The sequence below is a fragment of the Serinus canaria genome, chromosome Z (assembly GCF_022539315.1).
Source record: "Serinus canaria isolate serCan28SL12 chromosome Z, serCan2020, whole genome shotgun sequence".
Lineage (NCBI taxonomy): Eukaryota > Metazoa > Chordata > Aves > Passeriformes > Fringillidae > Serinus > Serinus canaria.
Window position 1 is genome coordinate 66,102,235 of NC_066343.1, and position 17,282 is coordinate 66,119,516.

Consider the following 17,282-nt stretch of genomic DNA (forward strand, 5'->3'; position numbering starts at 1 on the left):
ACGGGACAACGGACCGAAACGGTGCACAGGAAGTTCCACTTGAGCAGGAGGAAGAACTTCTTTACCCGTTCGTGTGACGGAGCACTGAAACAGATTTCCCGGAGAGGCTGCGGAGTCTCCCTTATGCGAGATACTCAAGAACTGCACGAACGCGTTGCTGTGCCGTGTGCTCCAGGACGACCCTGTTCGAGCAGGGAGGCTGGACCCGGTATCCCGCCGTGGAGCTTCTCCCACCTGACCCGTTCCGGGACTACGGGACTCTGGCTGTGACTACAGCTCCCGGCGCGCTGCGCGGCGCCCGGGCGCTGCCGGGAGGGAGCGGTCTGTCGGGCCATCTGTCGGTCGGTCGGTCGGCGGGATGCGGCTGTCGGTGGCTGCTGCCATCTCGCATGGCCGCGTATACCGGCGGCTCGGGCTCAGCCCGCGGTCGCGCCTGGACCTGCTGCGGAACCTGGTGACAGCGCTGGTGCGCCATGAGCGCATCGAGACGCCCTGGGCGCGGGCCGACGAGATGCGCGGCTACGCCGAGCGGGTGAGCGGCGGCACCGCGCCGGGCCGGGCCGGGCCGGGCCGGGGGGCGGCCGAGGCACCCTGACCCACCGCCTCCTTCCTCACCCGCCGCCTCTCTCCTGACTCGCCACCTCCTTCCTCCCCGCAGCTCATCGACTACGCCAAGCGGGGGGACAAGGACGAGCGCGCCATGCGCATGGCGGATTTCTGGCTGACCGTAAGTACCCCCCAGCCCCACATCGGTCCCGGCCCGTCGCGGAACCGGGGCTGAGCGTGCCGCCCCGCAGGAGAAGGACCTCATCCACAAGCTGTTCAAGGTGCTGGCGCCCCGCTTCCAGCCGCACCCCGGCAGCTACACGCGCCTGCTGCAGATCCCCAACCGGGACGGGCTGGACCGCGCTAAGATGGCGGTGATCGAGCTGAAGGGGAACCCGCTGCCGCCGCTCGTCCGCCCGCGCCGCCACTCCGACAAGACGCTGCTGAACCAGCTGCTCAAGGGCTACCGGCAGGACGCGCAGCGGGCCCGGGGCACCCCCGTCTAGGGCCCCCCCGTGCCCGAGGGAAGGGAAGGGCAGGTGGGGCAGGAGGGTGATGGAAGTTGCCGTGTTGAGGGCTGCTGAGTTTATTGGCTGCTTCGAGTGGTTTGAAGAGAGACTCAGCGGGAGAAGGAAATCGAGCTGGGAGCCGTGATGATTGGTATTTTTTGTGTAAATAAACTTTGTTCAGAAATTCGGTTTGCTTGTATTTGAGTTGTGTTCGGAAGATCATTTAGGGCAGAAAAGACCTCTGAAGTTATCAAATCTAGCCTATGACCAAACACCACCGTGTCAACCAGACTATGGCACTAAGTGCCATATCCAGTCTTGATTTTAACGTCTCCAGGTGTGATTGGGACCATGACTCCACCACATCCTTCGTGTCTATTCATCCCTTCTGTGAAGAAATTCTTCCTAATGTCCGACATAAACCTCCCCTGACTCAGCATAATTCCTGCGCTTGTTAAGTTAATAGCTTATTCCAGAAAAATGGATTTGCTAACAGTGTGTTGTAGGAGCTAGTGTTCAGCATTTCAGAGTAGGAAGTTTGGTGAGAAATAAGATACTTCTGCTGTTTGAAAAGCACTGACTGCAAAGAGGATGGTAACACTGAGCTAAGTATTATAAAGAGACAACAGAAGAAACTTGTCTTATAAGGAGGTAACATAGGCATGAGTCATAGTAATCCAGCAAGAGCTTGTCAGACACCCCAGCTTCAGAGGCAGGATTGCTAGACATCTCTATTACTCTCTTGGTACAAAAAGGGGGAGTAGCAGAACTTTTTCAGTGATATAACTGCTGAGCAATAAGAATCTTAATTTGTTAGCTTTGTCTTTAATTTCAGGCACAGCTAGTTCTTGAAAGTCCTAGCTGTAACTTTGAAGTGAGAAAAACCCAAAACAAAACCCAAATGTAAAATCACAGGATAGAGTACCCAGCTGAAGGGACTTCAAGAACACCTGGCTCAACCTTTCTTGGCAAAATGCAGTGGAACAAGTGTGGCTTCTTAAACTTTGTTGCATTTCTTCCTCCCAAGTTTCACAAACTTAAGAGATTTATACAAGTGGCCCAGTGTAGCAAGCTAATTGTATGGAAAGACAAAGAACCCCATTATATATTCTCTCTTTGAGACACTTCTCTCACACAGTACCAGTTCTATTTTAATAAATGCCAGTGAGAAATTAAAGATGAGTGGTACTGCTTAAGGAAGAAGAAAAAACAGTCAAACTGCTACAAGGTCTGTCAGACAGACTTTAATCTATGTGTTTCTAAGAACCTTGAAATTGTTCTCTTGGCAGTTGACTGTATTCAAAGAGATGTTTTCTGAACCAAACTGCTACACAACTTCCACATTGTTTAAAGTCTATGCTGAGGCTTTAACAAAATACAAAAAAACATTTAATGAGGGAAAACAAGTCACACTCCATCTGCTTGACCTTAAGTTATCTTGAGTTTACTAAAGTGCAAAAAAGCTAGAAGCTTCTAAGCTAAATTGGGGGAAATCTTTGATACATGGGGTTTTTTTGTGCACAAATGCTTTTTTTTGCATATCTGTATGAACGTTAGGGCAGCTAACAAAGCATTCATCATCTCACAAACACAGTGCATAGTCCTTCTCAATTCAGTGCTACTATATATCCCTGAATATTTTATAAGATTGTGGAAGCTTCTGCTATGAGGGTGGTTGTCTTGCCAGTCTGTCTTGTACTCAGGTGGGTCAGGCTTTCAGCTGCCTGTAGAGGAAAACAAAGGGGAAATTCACAGTTAATAAGGGAGATCTGTCCTCATTATTCCCTTGTGTCCTGGATGCCAGGATCAGGCTGCTTCCATCGCCCTTATAACCACACACAGGTCCAATGGTCACTTCTATGTCCTGTCCTCCTCCACCTGTGGAACCTGGATGCCCACCTGACCACAGCTGTGAGACTCCGGTACCAGTCATCGATCTCTTGTTGGTTGCTGGACATCAACAGTAGTGTCTTGTGTGGAAAGGAAAGCTGAAAGACAAGCAGAATTTGTGGCATTCCTTGCCAAGGCAGCAACTGGAGTAAAAGGAAAATCATCACCACTGAATTCAGTCCCTGCATTCTGATTTTTACCCTCTTTCGTCCCACACAAAAAAAATTAGTCTTAATATTGAGTGAAGCCAGAGACTGTACAGTACAGAACAAGTGCCACTCTTGTCCGTTGTTTCCAGTCAAAGTTGACAGCTCATTCTGACCTGTTTGGAGTGAGCAATTAGAATTCTCAGCAGCTCATCCGGTTTTCTGCAACATTCCATATCCCTAGGGGGCCTTCCACTACCATCATCTACAGGTGACACCTTGCTCAAAGAGCTTTTTGTCATAGCTCATAAGAAAAAAGCTAACACAGTCCAGGGTGCAACCTTGGAACAGCTGACCTTGATGCCCCTACGGAAGACTCTGGTCCCTGTCAAGGAATCTGCAGCCCTCAGGGAGTTAGATGCACAATATCTGTTGTAATAACATCTGCATCTTTTTCATTCTCCGTTTTTCTAGGTGTTCAGTCTGTAATCTCTAATTCATTGTCACGTGAGTGTGGGGCTGCCCCCCAGACCTGTGGCTCCGATGAGAGCATGTCAGAGTCTTGGTGGAACCTCCTCACCTGAGCTAAGTGAAGCAACCAGCAGCCTGTAACCCCAGAGTGTGTAGGAGGCTCCACGCCATGAAAGGAAAAGTACCTACATCACTCAAGAAGGGAAGGGTTGTCCTAACTCAGACTTGCTCACTGCATTTTGTCACCACTGTGATCATCTTGGTCCCTCTGCTGCTGAGGGACCCTGTTTAAACCCCTGTTTACAGGGCTGACTCCACTGGCACTTCTGCCTGGCACAGGTGGGAAGACTTACACTGAGGAGCCCTCCCTGGCTCCATGTGTGGCCGAACACTTTATCCACTTGGCACTGGTGGAGCGGGTAGACAGCCTGGCAGGACAGTTTGTTGGAGTTCAGCAGGTGCAGTGGGTGGCAGGGCTTCGCTGCAATGAGGATATCAGAGAACAGGAAGAACATCCTGCGCTTCAGTTCTTCTCCCTTTGCAGGCACCACCAAAAGCCAGCCTTCCCGGATATACCAGCGCCCTGGGCATGGCGGAGAAACAGAGAAGCTGTGAGATCTGAGGGCGGGCAGGAATAAAAAGTAAAGGATGTAATGAGACAAACAGGAATACAGGGTGAGCCACCCTTGTAAGTTGCCGTGTTCAACGTCAATTCCAGCCGCTAGAAGGCACTGGATGTCAGCTGGGTCCAGCCCACCAGCGCCGATAGCAGAAACCAGCCCAAAACATTTAGTATATGAGGAGCAGCTGAAGTTGTTAAAATCTACTATTTTAGCTAAGAGTATATTATCATACGCAAGACTGTTTAAAGTGATCAGAACAAAACCACTGAGAACGGTATGCATACTTTTAAATTAACATAAGTCTTCAGAAAACACAACACGAACTGTCTCAAATTGTGTTGCCCAGTTGTTTGTCATTAGTGGTATAACAGAAACTAGCTTCAGGTTTGAAAACTTATAATTTTTTCCTTGTTTTGTGTGTGCTAATAAAATAAATAAGCTCAAATAACCTCAAATAAAGAAAACAAAACCATATTTCACAGGTCATCTAACTATATACAGACCTACAGTAGCCAAGTGAATACAGATTGCAGATTACTGTTCTAAAGAGAAGGCATGAAAGGAGACAGAAAATGAGGAACATCTGAATAGGCAACCTTATCAATGTCTCTTGCGAAAAAGAGCCCAGTGTCATCCACGTGACAGGAATTAATTGTGATAAAACAAGAGCAAAAGAAAGCAGGAGGGAAATAATCAAAACAATTTGATAAGCCTAGCTGTACGCAGAAATTTAAAAAAATAATGGAATAAATAAAATAAAGCGGGACTTCTTACTAAGATTATTGTGGAAGATAGCCATCAACTCATGAGAATTATGAGGACACCTGCCAGTAATATTATTTGTAAAACTGTAAATCCATAACAAGGTATTACCACCTGATCTTGTTTAGGAAACATCAGCCAGGGAATTTCAGTCACTCTTTCAGGCCTTAGCTTCAGCATGAGCCACAAATACCTTTCAGAATAAAAATACAGTGTTGCTTTTGTTGTGGATTGTGTCTTATCAGAATGCTACAGTCACAAAACAAAGAAGTGAGTGAATTCCTGCTTAGCTTATTCCACTGGAACCACTCTTCTTACCTGAATAAGAAACTGAGGAAGAGAAGGGTGAGGGGCAGGAATCAATCCAGGTTTTAAAAAGCAAATGTGAGGAAGGTGTCAGAAGCATAGGGCTAGGCTGGGAGCTGTTTCCCTCAGGCTGTGGTGTGATCAGACTCACAGGCATACAATCTGACCCAGACTGTACTGGAAGGCTTGGAATAAAGATCCATGTCCAGGATTCCCAGGTGTACAAATTCTAGGAAGTTGTTGTGAAAGAAGGGCAAGAAAATATCCCAGGGGAAGCTCTGGATAGCAGAACAATGTGCTCAGTTAAGGAGGCAGTTCTGGCTGATACAGTATTTGTCCTGAATGTGGAAGGCAGCAAGAAAAGCAGGGTCTCCTCCCTCGGAGCAGGACATCTCAGAGATGCTGGAAAATGTGAGATACCCATCTCCAACACTCCACCTTTGTTCTGAACCTACAGCATTTTGTTTTCTGTCCTGTTCCTTCCTGGCAATAGGACACAATCTTGACTGTCCTGCAAAAGCTATTTTGTTTCTGGAAAGCTGGCCCAAAACTAGCAAGCCGCAGCTGCCTCTTACATTTGTGCTTCTCATTTCCAATGGTAACTATGAAACTCCAGCCAATGGAAAACCTGACTACAAGAATTCTCTGTCCTAGATAATGGAAATGCCTTTACTGACCCTCAACACTCATCCTACCACATCTCAGAATTTTCAGAGACAAAAATAATCAGTGGACCAAACACTTTGAAACAATAGCCATCTCTGGTCTAGTTATACTGTTTTGGGGTGTTTGTTTGTTTGTTTTCATGGTGTTATCTTATTAGTTCTAACATTAATGAGAATAACTGATTGACCTTTTTACTTACACACTACCCAAGTGTGCCCAGGCACCTCCACACATGCTTCTGCTCAGCATAAGCAGAGCATACCTGTGTTAGCTCCCTTTCACCTGGCAGCACCAACATATTCTAAGGACAGGAAAGAGAACTGTAAATTAATTTGCCCATTGACTGAGCATCTTTGAGAATAACCTCTGATAAGTAACCTTTGTTCTACCTGTGTTGGTTTGGCTAGGATAGAGTTATTTTTTGCCATAGTGGCTGGTTTGGATTTGCACTGAAAACACTAATGATGACACAGGGATCTTTTCTTTATTTCTGTGTAGTCAATGCTCAGCATCAAGGTCTTTTCCGCTCCTCAAGCTACAAGTGAAGAGCTTGGGAATGCACATGAACATGGGAAGGCTCAGAGCTGGGACAGCTGATCCAAAATCCCCAAAGGGACATTCTATATCATATGGCATCATGTTCAGCCTGTTATGCTGGGGAAAGAAGGAAAGGGAGGAGTTTTAAAGTGATGGCTCTTGTCCTTCCAGGTAACCACAATGTGTGGTAGAGCCCTGGTCAGACCTCTTTCCTTGGAATAGCTGAACACCTTCCCGCCCATGGAAGGTGGGGGATGAATTCCTTGCATGGCTTTGCTTGCATGAACAGCTTATGCTTTACTTGTTAAACTGTCTTTATCTCAGCCCATAAGCTTTGTCAGTGTTACCCTTCTGAGTTTTTCCCCATCCCAGTAGGGAAAGATTTTTTCATCCCGAAATCCATGTGTTAATTACAACCACATTCACAAGTACATGGAGGTTCTTGCATTAGAGACCTTCACACACAGTGACTTTAACACTCCTCTGCAGCTGCAGCACTGTGCCTGGATAACCTCTGCAATAGCAGAGTTGAGTGAGGCTACAGGTGAAGCCCCAAATGACCATCTCATAATTGCTCAGACTGGGCACATTTCTCACAATACTCCCTACATAGCTCAGAGTGTGGTCTGGGCATGGAGAGCATCCAGTCACATAAGAAACCTATCCATTTAAATGTTCTTACAAGCCAGCGGCTGTGGCTTTAACTATCTCAACAATCAACACAAACACAGTGATTTCTGGCTCAGTTTAACCATGCAGATAAAAAAAAAAATTCTTCATGTGAAGGGTGAGTGCAAAATGCCATTAATCTTAATGTAGCTTAATGTAAACAACAACACAGTTCTTGTGCCCTTGACACTCAGGAATCTGTGGTTCCTGCAATGGAGTAGGGATAATGCCACTGCTTACACTCTGCCAAAAGAATTTAGTGTCTCTCCTTTATTCCCACCCAGGACTCACACTCCTGATCTTCTTGGGTTCCTAACTTTCTAACCACATGTCATCATCTTCTCCTATCTGAATGTCAGGCAATTAAGCTGTTGCTTATCCTTACTCAAAAATTCTTAATTAAAAAAAAAAAAAAAAAAAAAAAAAAGAATGCTTGAATTAGTAGTCATACTCCTTTATCTCCTATCTGGAATTTGAGCAGAAGGGTAAAACTGGTTAATGTGAGTTGAGTCAGAGGTGAAGGAGAACATATGTACACGTATCTCAGCATGGCAGAAGAAAAACAGAGTTGTCAGCAAGACCCACCTGCAGCCAAAACCTGAGTTTTTTGTCCTTTGAGCAATTTCTGAACCCGAAGTAGCTGCAAGGAGTTCTCTCTCTTATCAAAGATGTCTTGGACCCAGTGAGATACCTCACAAACAGATTTCACAGTCTCTGAAATTATAGCAGCACACTTTGAAGTTATCACAAATGAATGTGTATTTCACCTTGTACATCTTGCTAAGAAAAGACAGCATGAAATTAAGAAGAAAAGTTTTAAACCAAGTATTAACAACAGCTTTATTCAGGAATTTCTGTGAAAGACTGGACTAAGTCACCTCAAGAGGCCTCTTTCCAACTAACAATTCAAGTAACAAATTAAATTTGCCAATGAAACATCAAACAGAGGACTAATTTCCTGGATTTGGAAGCAAAAACAGGAAAATGCCCTACAAGTGGTGTTAACTGCTTGTAAAAACCATAGAATGATTTAGATTGAAAAAGACTACTAAGATAACTGAGTTAACCTAGGATTGAATACTAACTTGTCAAGTAGATTATTGATTGTCATTTCTTGAACATTTTCAGTGATGGTGATTCTACCACTTCCCTGGGCAGTCCATTCCAGTGTTTAACAACCCTTTCCATGAAGATATGCCTCCCAATGTCCATTCTGAACTTCCCCTAGCACAGCTTGAGGCCATTTTCTCTCATGCTGTTGCTTCTTATCTGGGAGAAGAGGCCAATCCCCAGCTGGCCACAACCTCCTTTCAGGTACTTCTAGAGAGTGATCAGGTCACCCCTTTTCTCCTGACTAAACACCCCCAGCTCCCTCAGCACATTTTACAGGACTCATGCTCCAGACCCTTCTCCAGCTCTGTTCCCGTCCTCTGAACTTGCTCCAGCACCTCAGTGTCTCTCCTGCAGTGAAGGGCTCAAAACTGGACATGGCATTTGAGGTGCAGCCTCACCCGTGCCCAGCACAGAGGGGCAGTCACTGCCCTGCTCCTGCTGGCCACACCATTGCTGATCCATTCAGGATGTCCTTGGCCTTCCTGGCCCCCTGGGCACACCCTGGCTCGTGTCCAGCCACTGCTGACCAGCACCCCCAGGCCCTTTCCCACTCAGCAGCTTTCCAGCCACGCTGTCCCAGCCTGGAGCTGCAGGGGCTTGTTGTGACCCAGGGACAGGAGCCAGCACTTGGCCTGGTTGCACCTCACACAATTGGCCCCGGCCCATGGATCCAGCCTGTGCAGATCCCTCTGCAGAGCCCCCCTGCCCTCCAGCAGGTCAGCACTCACACCCAGCTTGGTGCCAAATGCAAACTGGCTGAGGGGCTCTCGATTCCCCTTGTCCAGATCATTGATTAAGACATCACACAAGGACTGACCCTGATACTGAGCCCTGGGGGACACCTCTAGTGACTGGATATAGCAAGAAGGTCATGAATTATCCTAGAAAATTGAGGCATGTCAGCAAGAGAGTCAGAGAATGGTTTGGCTTGGAAGGGACCTTAAAGATCATCGTGTTCTTACCTGCCTGCCATGGGCAGGGACACCTTCAAATATACCACATTGATCAGGACCATATCCAGCCTGGCCTTGAACTCTTCCGGGAATGGGGCATCAACAAATTCCTTGAGCTACCTGTTCCAGTGCCTCACAAGCAGCAAAGTATTTAAAGAAAAAAACAGCTGCCATTTCTCCAACCAAAATATTAGGCCATTTTCACAGGCAGTTACCCTATATTTTTATTCCTAACATGTTCTCAGGGATATCCTAACATGTTCTCAGGGATATCTTGATCAAGATGGAGAAGGAAAATAATAATCCATTAGAACCCCAGAGACGGAGGAAGATTTTTTTCCTTTGAAACCAGGCAGTAGGTGGGAGTCAAGATAGTCTTAGCAAGGAGTGTATCATTGATCAAAGTGCCAGCATTTACTTGCAAGTTTCTGGTACTCAGCAGTGTCTGGGCTGGTGTTCTCCAACAGGTCTCTGAAGAAATGCTTGTACCTGAGGTGGAGAGAGCAGGTTTAATTCACAACAAGATACCAGGAACAGCAGCAGCACCTCCTGTTAGTAGCAGCACAGTGAATAACACTCAGCCAGGAGACAGAGTAAGCCTAACCAGGCAGTTCTGGTCACACTTCATGATTTCATTTTATCATCAAATATCTCAGCTAAAATAACCCAAGTATTTTGTACATCTGCAAACCTTTGGCTTTTTCTGGGGATCCAATAGAAACAGACTCACAAATCACTTAAGATCATGAGGCTGTCTCAGGATCCACATGTTTTGTTATTACCTTCAATAGGCAACAAATTGCTCTTTGAACTATGTACTTTAATAGTATATGAATGGTGGTATTCATACCATGTTTCCTGCCCACACAAGAAAATAAAGGCATTTCTATAAGAACTAGGACTCGCTTTTTTCTTTTTTCCTTTCCAGTCTTTACTGAAGAGGATAAGATGTCTGCAAATGCTTCTCCCAGTAAAGTCAAATAGAAGGAACTGAACAGATTCAGAAACTGGCAGAACTCATATGACCTAGTGCATATGTTAATAGAGTTTTAAAGAAATTGGAACTTGATAGAACTGATTAATGAAAATAATTGGACTTTCTTTCAAAAAGCTCACATTTTTTTCAAATAGTTGGACAGCAACAAATATGTCACCGACATAGTTTATGAAAAATCTTTTACTTAAGAATTTTCCTCTCCTGAGAGCTGAGAAGCCTCAGGAACAAACTGTAAACAATTCTTATCTGCTGCTGTGGAATGCCACAGGAAAATCTCTGATTGGCCCCGTCGGACTGTTTCCAGTTGAGAGCCTATCACGGGGCACCTGTCCAGTGTTTCGAGCTGAGAAAACTTTTCGTTTACACATTCTTTTCTATTCTTAGGATAGCCTTAGTAGTGAAATCTCTAGCTTTATTCTTTTAGTATAGTTTTTATGTCTTATATATCATATCATAATAAATCAAGCCTTCTGATGCATGGAGCCAACTGTCTCGTCTCTTCCCTCACCCTGGGACCCCAGAAAACCATGTAACACAAATATACTGCTGTTTTGCAAATTTAAAACAATTATCCAAAGAATTACGGTAAAAAGCCACCAATCAGTTTCATATTTACTTCTGCTAAGCTGATTAAAAACACTACATGAAAGACTACATAAAAGCTACATGAAAGACTGTGGTATGACCTCTCCAAGTTATTTTCAAAGAAAAGAGGTGCTCAAACTCTTACATTTGCTTTAATGTAGATAAGATCATGGCTGAAAACAGCTACTGGATCTATAGCAGCAGAATCTGGGCTCCCAGAAAACCATCATTATTACCCACACACACCCTCCCCAGGAAAGGGCTGCCCTTGAGTGCATGCAGCACCCTGCTCAGGCAGTCAGTCTGCCTCTTCAAAGGGGAGATGATGATCATAGAATATCCTGACAGTTCCTAGAAAGAGATCACTGGAAGGCATCCACAAGGATCATCAAGTCCAATTCATGCCTCTGCATTTTTAAGACAACCCTAAAAAATCACACTTGTCCAATGATGTTTTCTAAACATTTCTTGAAAACTGGAAGGCTTGGTGCCTCAACAGAGAGATGAAGTGATCCTGAGTGAAACTGTCCAGGCTCAGACAAATGTGATAGGCATCAAATCTGAGGAAAACATACGGCCCTGATAACCAGAGAGGAAAGAGAAGCTCTCCTTCATTAATCTCATTTCTCTCCAAAAAGAGCCATCTCCAATAGTCACAATGCTCCCGGTCAGCATTCTGCATAAAAATGGAGCAAAAGCATTGCTGGCAGAGACCACCATTTCTGCAGCATTTCAGTCAGCTTGCTTTCATTCAAAGCCAAACTTCAGTAGCTTACTGAGACAGCAGAAAGTGTCCAATTCTACCCAAGAAATAGAGGAGGAAGCCAGGGCTAAACACAACTGCCTTCCTGCATCATCTCTCATCCATGTACACTGATTCCACTTTACAGGCACATCCTTGGGTCTGCTTCATTCTCTCTCTAGGCTCTGATTTTGAGGCAACTTTCCCTTTCATGGCAACAGATAGTGATACAATCCTTTTTCCCTTCCTATGCTAATCCTTTGAAGACTCACAATTGCTTACTTACTGGTGGAGCCTCTGCAGGGGCAAAGGAAGCAGATCCTCTAGCTCCCTCCCTTGAAACTGAGGCCGAGTCTCCTGGAGTTTCTTAAACCTCCGGAATGATTTATTTTTCCTCACTTGCTCCTGTGTGCAGCAAAAAAGGGATTTTGAGCTTTGAGGCTACAGAAAGAACTATGTGCCCTAGTCTGTACCAGAAGTTGGAACACTTCAACTTAGAGTTTAGGATTCCCACAAGCATTGTTTAGTCCCACAAGCATCAACTTCTTTTGTGGCTAGGGAATGGCTTGCCCATTTCTCCTGATCGTTCATTTCAGTGGGTAATTGAAGTGATATCTCCCCTCCATACATGAAATTAAAGAAAAAAAGAAGATTGACCTAGTTAGGAAAACAAGGAGTGCACTTGTGGCTTTTTGCCATGCCTTGCAAGAAAAAGCAATGCACATCCGCATTGCCGTCACTTTAAAACAAGTATCCAAAATGGCCTTTTCTCTTGGAAAATCCAAAGCATGAGTACATGCATACAAAGAGGGAAACATACCAGTACATTCTGCATCTAGGAACAAGCATGGACAAAACTGGGAGTTGAGGGGTTTAAATTCCAGATACAGTTGTCAGGACTTTGAATTTCGGAAAAAAAAAAAAAAAAAATGTATGTGTGTGTGTGTATGTATGTATATTCTGCAGAAATTTCTTGAAAACAGGTTGTATTTGAAAACATAAGTGAGAAAGAAAAAATTATCTTCAACATAGAAAAAAAAATGTGAAGGAAGAGGCAATCCCACTACTAGGATGTATCTTGGTGGTAGTGGGAAAGACTTGGAGACCTGACAATTCCTAGAAAGAGATCATTGTATCGTAGTGAAAGCCTGGAAACTCTCTAGACTTGCCAGTTTGGAAGGAGTGGGAGTAAATACAGAACACTGTTTCAGAAAGCAGTGCTTACCATATGCACATCCATACACAAACACCTGAAAAGGCATCAGAAACTCTAAGTAGAGAAATTTTCACCACTTTATTGTGGAAGAAAGCCAGAATTTCATCAAGCCAGAAAAAGTAAGAAAACTGATCTCTCCAGAAACAGAAGATAAATGGAAGAATGTGGCAGTTTCACAGGATAGGAGAAACCATATGAAGACTAAAGTATAAATTTACCTTCAAGGTTTTATTTGCGAGCTCCAAATTCTCAGCATAGTGGCCATAAAGATCCAGACTCTGACAAAAATTTTCCAGTCCTGGTCCCAAATTCCCTTTCTCCAGGTGAAGTGACAGAACACTGTGCACAAGGAGCAGAGAGAGCTTGTGAGGGATACATTACTGACGGCATTTTCACAGCTCCTTCTGATTCCTTCCTTTGCTCACCTGCCTTTACCATTCTCCACCTCAGATCCAGTTTCTACCAAATTAGTGCTTGGAGGCCAGAGAGTAAGCCACAGAAGATCTTGTGGAACAGGCTTATTGAGCTTAAACCACTGTCCAGTAACTGGGAACCCAGATATGTGGTACAGATCAGGAGTTTCCTGGGGACACCTCCAAGTGCCACCAAGGCTAGCAGTCCTAGAAGTGAATGCCTGTTTTACTAGGGGTTAGCCTTATTTCACCAACAACATAGAGTCCTCCCAACATAATTAAGGTAATTTTATATTATGTCCACTTACTGGCTGGCTGAATATAAAGACTCCAGGGGTCCAAATATAGTTTCCAACACAGCTGGCTTCAGCGTCCCTTTGGCCTTTAAAATTGTCACAAAGTACTAAACAGGGAAAAAAAAAATTAAACAGGTAGCATTCACAAATCATCATAGAATCACTCAATGGTTTGGATTGAAAAGGATCTTTATATTTCTCCCACCTGGTCAGAGACATTATCCAAACTGGCTGATCACTTCCAGGGATGGGGCATTCACAGTTTCTCTGGGCCACCTGTCCCAGTGCCTCACCACCCTCACAGTAAATAACTTCTCCCTAATATCTAATCTAAACCTACTGTCTTCCAATTTAAAATCATTCCTCCTTGTCCTGTCACTATGTGCCTGTGTAAAAAGTCACTCTCCCTCTTTTTTAAAAGCCCCTTCAAGTACTGGGAGGCTGCCAAGGTTATTAACCTCTGAGGTTACTCAAAGGCCACTTGTGACACACAGCAGATGCCAGAAGTTGCAGCCTGAACACTCTCTGGCTTGGAAAGATATCAAATATTGTGACTGTCTACCTAAGATATGCATCATCAGATTAAGCCTTACTTGTAGCTCTGACCATAACTGTAAACACATGGAACAGTACTACAGCATTGAAGAGAGTCTGTTTCAGTATCCTCCAATGCATCTTTTTTTCACCGTCTTGTTCATAATTTTTTTCTTGTCTGTGTCCCTACCATTCATACATCTCAGGCATCTCAGGGCAAGCACCCTATTCAATCAAAACTAAAAAGTTTTGTCTGTGTACAGACCAAGGCCAAAAAGCCAAATCCATGAGCTATCGAATATTACAGAAGAGGATAAAGAAAAACAACAAAAAACCCTTTCAGCCACAGCAGGAGTCCCATGCATTAGGAATGTACCACAGTCTTGCTCTTCACCCTTCCCCAGGGCAACACGAATAAGTGTGTGCTGTCCGAAGGCATCTCACATCAGAAGGGGCAAAAATACTCACTGTGAGCACTAAATCCAGCTGCTCAAGGTATTTGTGTTCTGTTTGCAGCAGTTCCTTGGCTGTCCTGCTGCGCTTTCTCTCCCAGCGAGCCCGCTGGTCTTCCACAGTGTTTGTTCCAACCAGGAATGGCAGGGATGAGGCACTCATGGCAGAGCCAGGGTTGATACACAGGGAGGTGAAGGATCCTGGAGAGCCAAGCAAGATGGGCACACAACAAAAGAATAACCTATGTTGCAGGGTAGGATTCTGAGCTAAAAACTCAAGTTTCTCTAGGAAATAAGGGCAGTCAGTTGCCAGCAACCATTATGAACAGTTTCCTTCTGCATTCCCTCCAGTGGGCACAGGGGCCCTGCATCAATCAGAGGAACACCATTAGAGAGACCAGGCTGTGAAAGCAATAGCAGTACACAGTGATTCATCTGCAAGCAAATCTCAGTGCACAATCCCACGTGCAAACACTGCTTCCCGCGCCTTGATCTACCCATTCTTTGCTTGAAATTCTTGTTAAACTCTAGCAAGTTTGTGGGTGGAAGAGGTACTGTGGATATGAGTAGAAAATAACCATAAGATTTGTCTTGTGGGGGACTGTAACAGGACTTCCCCCATACCACAGGGAAAGAGAAGAGAGTGCTCTTGCTTGTTTTCCATGGAGGTTACCAAGAAGCCAGTGGTTTGCTCTGTCATTTTCTAACTGTACTTTGTGCTCCTGGAGGTAAGAGAGACCTAGCAACTGCTGTGAAACACACCAGTATCATGATTTGTTCTGCTCTTCTGCTACAGTATCATGATTTTGTTGCACAGAAAAACATTGTTTATCACACTCAGAGAAAGGGGCATGTTTTAGCAGAACATTAGATATTGTTATCTCTTATTATTAGATATTGTTAGATATTGTTCTTTTGATGAAAAGGCAGTATCAAGTCTGCCAGCATCAAGTCTGCAGTTTTGCTGGAATCTGACTTGCCACTGAAAAGTTCTGTTTCCCACATTGACAAGATACACTAATACAGAAAGATGTGTCATCAAAGAGAAGGGGATTTGTCAAACACCATCTTCCAGAGAAATTTCAGATACATAAATCAATGTCTGAAACAAAAGTTTCAGATGAGTACCAGGACTCATTTAATGAGTTGCCAGAAGTCCAGAGAGCTGAAGGACATGCACAGTGTTTTATAGTAGCAGCAGCTTCTCCAGAGCCTGCCCGCATGTTCACTTGCAGCACAACCACAAGCCTACCCAAGACCACATCTTGGTCAAACAGGGCAGACCTGGTGTGGATGGAGAGGAACAGTGCAGGAAACACCCCCTTAACCTTAGCATTAGTCCAGAAGTGTTCAAGGCCAGGCTGGATGGGGGCCTGAACCACCCTGTCCATGGAAGATGTCCTTGAGGTCTGCAGGGCTGTTGGAAGGAGATGGTATCTAAGGTCCTTTCCAAGCCAAACCATTCCATGATTCTATCCAAGTGCAGCTGCAAAGTACTCACCAGTAATGGACTAAAGCACTGCCATTCGCAGAGCACCTCTAGCCCGGGCAGACTGCAGTCAAGGCTTTCATTTTGCAGAACAATTTCCTTTAACTTATAATAATTAAAACAAACAAGTTATACCAGGTTTGACCATCTACTGCTCACATGAAGAAGTTCTAACACTCCCATTATTGCACAATATATTCTGTGTGAGGTCTGCAGGGTAAGACCTCTCTGCAGCCTGTGAGTACACTAGAAAATACTTCCCCCACAAGTGACAGAACTGCTCCAGCTTTCTTTTTTCCAGCTTTCTTTTTTTCCTGCTTCTCTCCAGCTCACGTTCAAAAATCACTCTATTACTGTTAACTGCCGTATAGTACACCATTAGCAGCATCCCTTTCACCATTTCTAAATTTTTTGAGTATCCTCAAAAAATGTCCTATTCTTATTGCACAGCCTCTCTTGGTGTCTCAGGAGTGTAAACACAGGGTGGGTCAGCTCCAAGGGACACATGGCCACATATCCCACACTGTGGGAGAGAAAGGGGAAGGGAGAAACTCTGGAGCCCACAGCCAGTCCTCAGCCACTCCGAGGACTGAAGGGGTAAGCACTGCAGGGGTTAATACTGGAAGTAAAACACGCACCTAGCCTTTCTTCAATTCGCCTGTGCTGCAGGGAACTAAAAATGTATTTTGGATCAGTCAAAACCAAGGGTACTGTATTTTTTCAGCAGATGAGAAAAGATCCATTAAAAGTCTCATGGGATTGAACAGAAAGTTTTTCTTGGCCAAAACCGAAGCATTTTACTCATTATCAGAGTTCTATTTTGTTGGGTTTGTTTTTTGGCTTTTTTTTTTTAATCAAATGAAATATGTTTTAAATAAATAAATGTTTCCAGTAAAAAAAAAAAAATTAAAAAACCAAACCACATGAGCACACTAAAAAAACATTTACTAAACTTTAACCAAATGTTTTTCTCTGACTGCGACATGGATTCAGGAAATACTTGGTGGAATCAGGGACTAATTTAGTCAAAGGGATTTTTATGGGTCATTCAGCTGAGCCTCGTGCCTAAAGCGGGGCTACCACAAAAGTCAGGCTGGGCTATTCAGGGGCTCATCGTGCCCAGGACCTTTCCGCGGGTAAAGATCGGGACACGACACGACACCAATACGGGTGGCGGTCCCGGTTATGGTTATGGTTATGGCTATGGTTATGGCCCCGGCCCCACGCCACCCCCGCCGCCCGTTACCTGCCGGTCCCGCCGCCGCCCCGCGTTCAAACGGCGGCCCCGCCCCAGTGGGCGGTCCCGAGGCGGGGCAGGAGCGGGGCGGGGCGGGGCCGGGCCGGGCAGGGCTGGGCTGGGCTGGGCG

The 17,282-nt window shown here is 45.0% G+C and overlaps 2 protein-coding genes across 3 annotated transcripts; one reads left to right on the plus strand and one right to left on the minus strand.

The window, feature by feature from the left end:
• Positions 1-282: 282 nt before the first annotated feature.
• MRPL17 (mitochondrial ribosomal protein L17) lies at positions 283-1,244 on the plus strand. Its single transcript, XM_050986916.1, has 3 exons — positions 283-532; positions 659-727; positions 798-1,244. Exons 1-3 carry the CDS (start codon positions 359-361, stop codon positions 1,050-1,052), a joined length of 498 nt encoding a protein of 165 aa, XP_050842873.1. The 5' UTR covers positions 283-358; the 3' UTR covers positions 1,053-1,244.
• A 1,039-nt stretch (positions 1,245-2,283) lies between these two features.
• ARHGEF39 (Rho guanine nucleotide exchange factor 39) lies at positions 2,284-17,228 on the minus strand. 2 transcript variants are annotated; one of them, XM_030237190.2, is made up of 11 exons: positions 17,162-17,228; positions 15,928-16,020; positions 14,443-14,627; positions 13,453-13,547; positions 12,950-13,070; positions 11,802-11,920; positions 9,610-9,680; positions 7,711-7,839; positions 3,916-4,145; positions 2,955-3,043; positions 2,284-2,779 (listed from the first exon to the last, which is right to left on the minus strand). In XM_030237190.2, exons 3-11 carry the CDS (start codon positions 14,587-14,589, stop codon positions 2,764-2,766), a joined length of 1,017 nt encoding a protein of 338 aa, XP_030093050.1. In that variant the 5' UTR covers positions 14,590-14,627; positions 15,928-16,020; positions 17,162-17,228; the 3' UTR covers positions 2,284-2,763. The 2 variants fall into 2 exon arrangements, with proteins under 2 accessions (XP_030093050.1, XP_018778464.1); XM_018922919.3 differs by lacking the exon at positions 15,928-16,020 and having other exon boundaries at positions 17,162-17,219.
• Between the last annotated feature and the right edge of the window lie 54 nt (positions 17,229-17,282).

Bases quoted from the DNA above. Each gene is read 5' to 3' on its own strand.
- MRPL17 (XM_050986916.1), top strand. From the start codon at position 359: ATGCGGCTGTCGGTGGCTGCTGCCATCTCGCATGGCCGCGTATACCGG. The intron at 533-658 runs GTGAGCGGCGGC...TCCTCCCCGCAG, and splicing joins TGCGCGGCTACGCCGAGCGG to CTCATCGACTACGCCAAGCG. The intron at 728-797 runs GTAAGTACCCCC...GCCGCCCCGCAG, and splicing joins TGGCGGATTTCTGGCTGACC to GAGAAGGACCTCATCCACAA.
- ARHGEF39 (XM_030237190.2), bottom strand. From the start codon at position 14,589: ATGAGTGCCTCATCCCTGCCATTCCTGGTTGGAACAAACACTGTGGAA. The intron at 4,146-7,710 runs GTGGGTCTTGCT...CGCCATGCCCAG, and splicing joins AACTCAGGTTTTGGCTGCAG to GGCGCTGGTATATCCGGGAA. The intron at 3,044-3,915 runs GTAAGTCTTCCC...CTTGTCTTTCAG, and splicing joins GCCAGGGAGGGCTCCTCAGT to CTTTCCTTTCCACACAAGAC.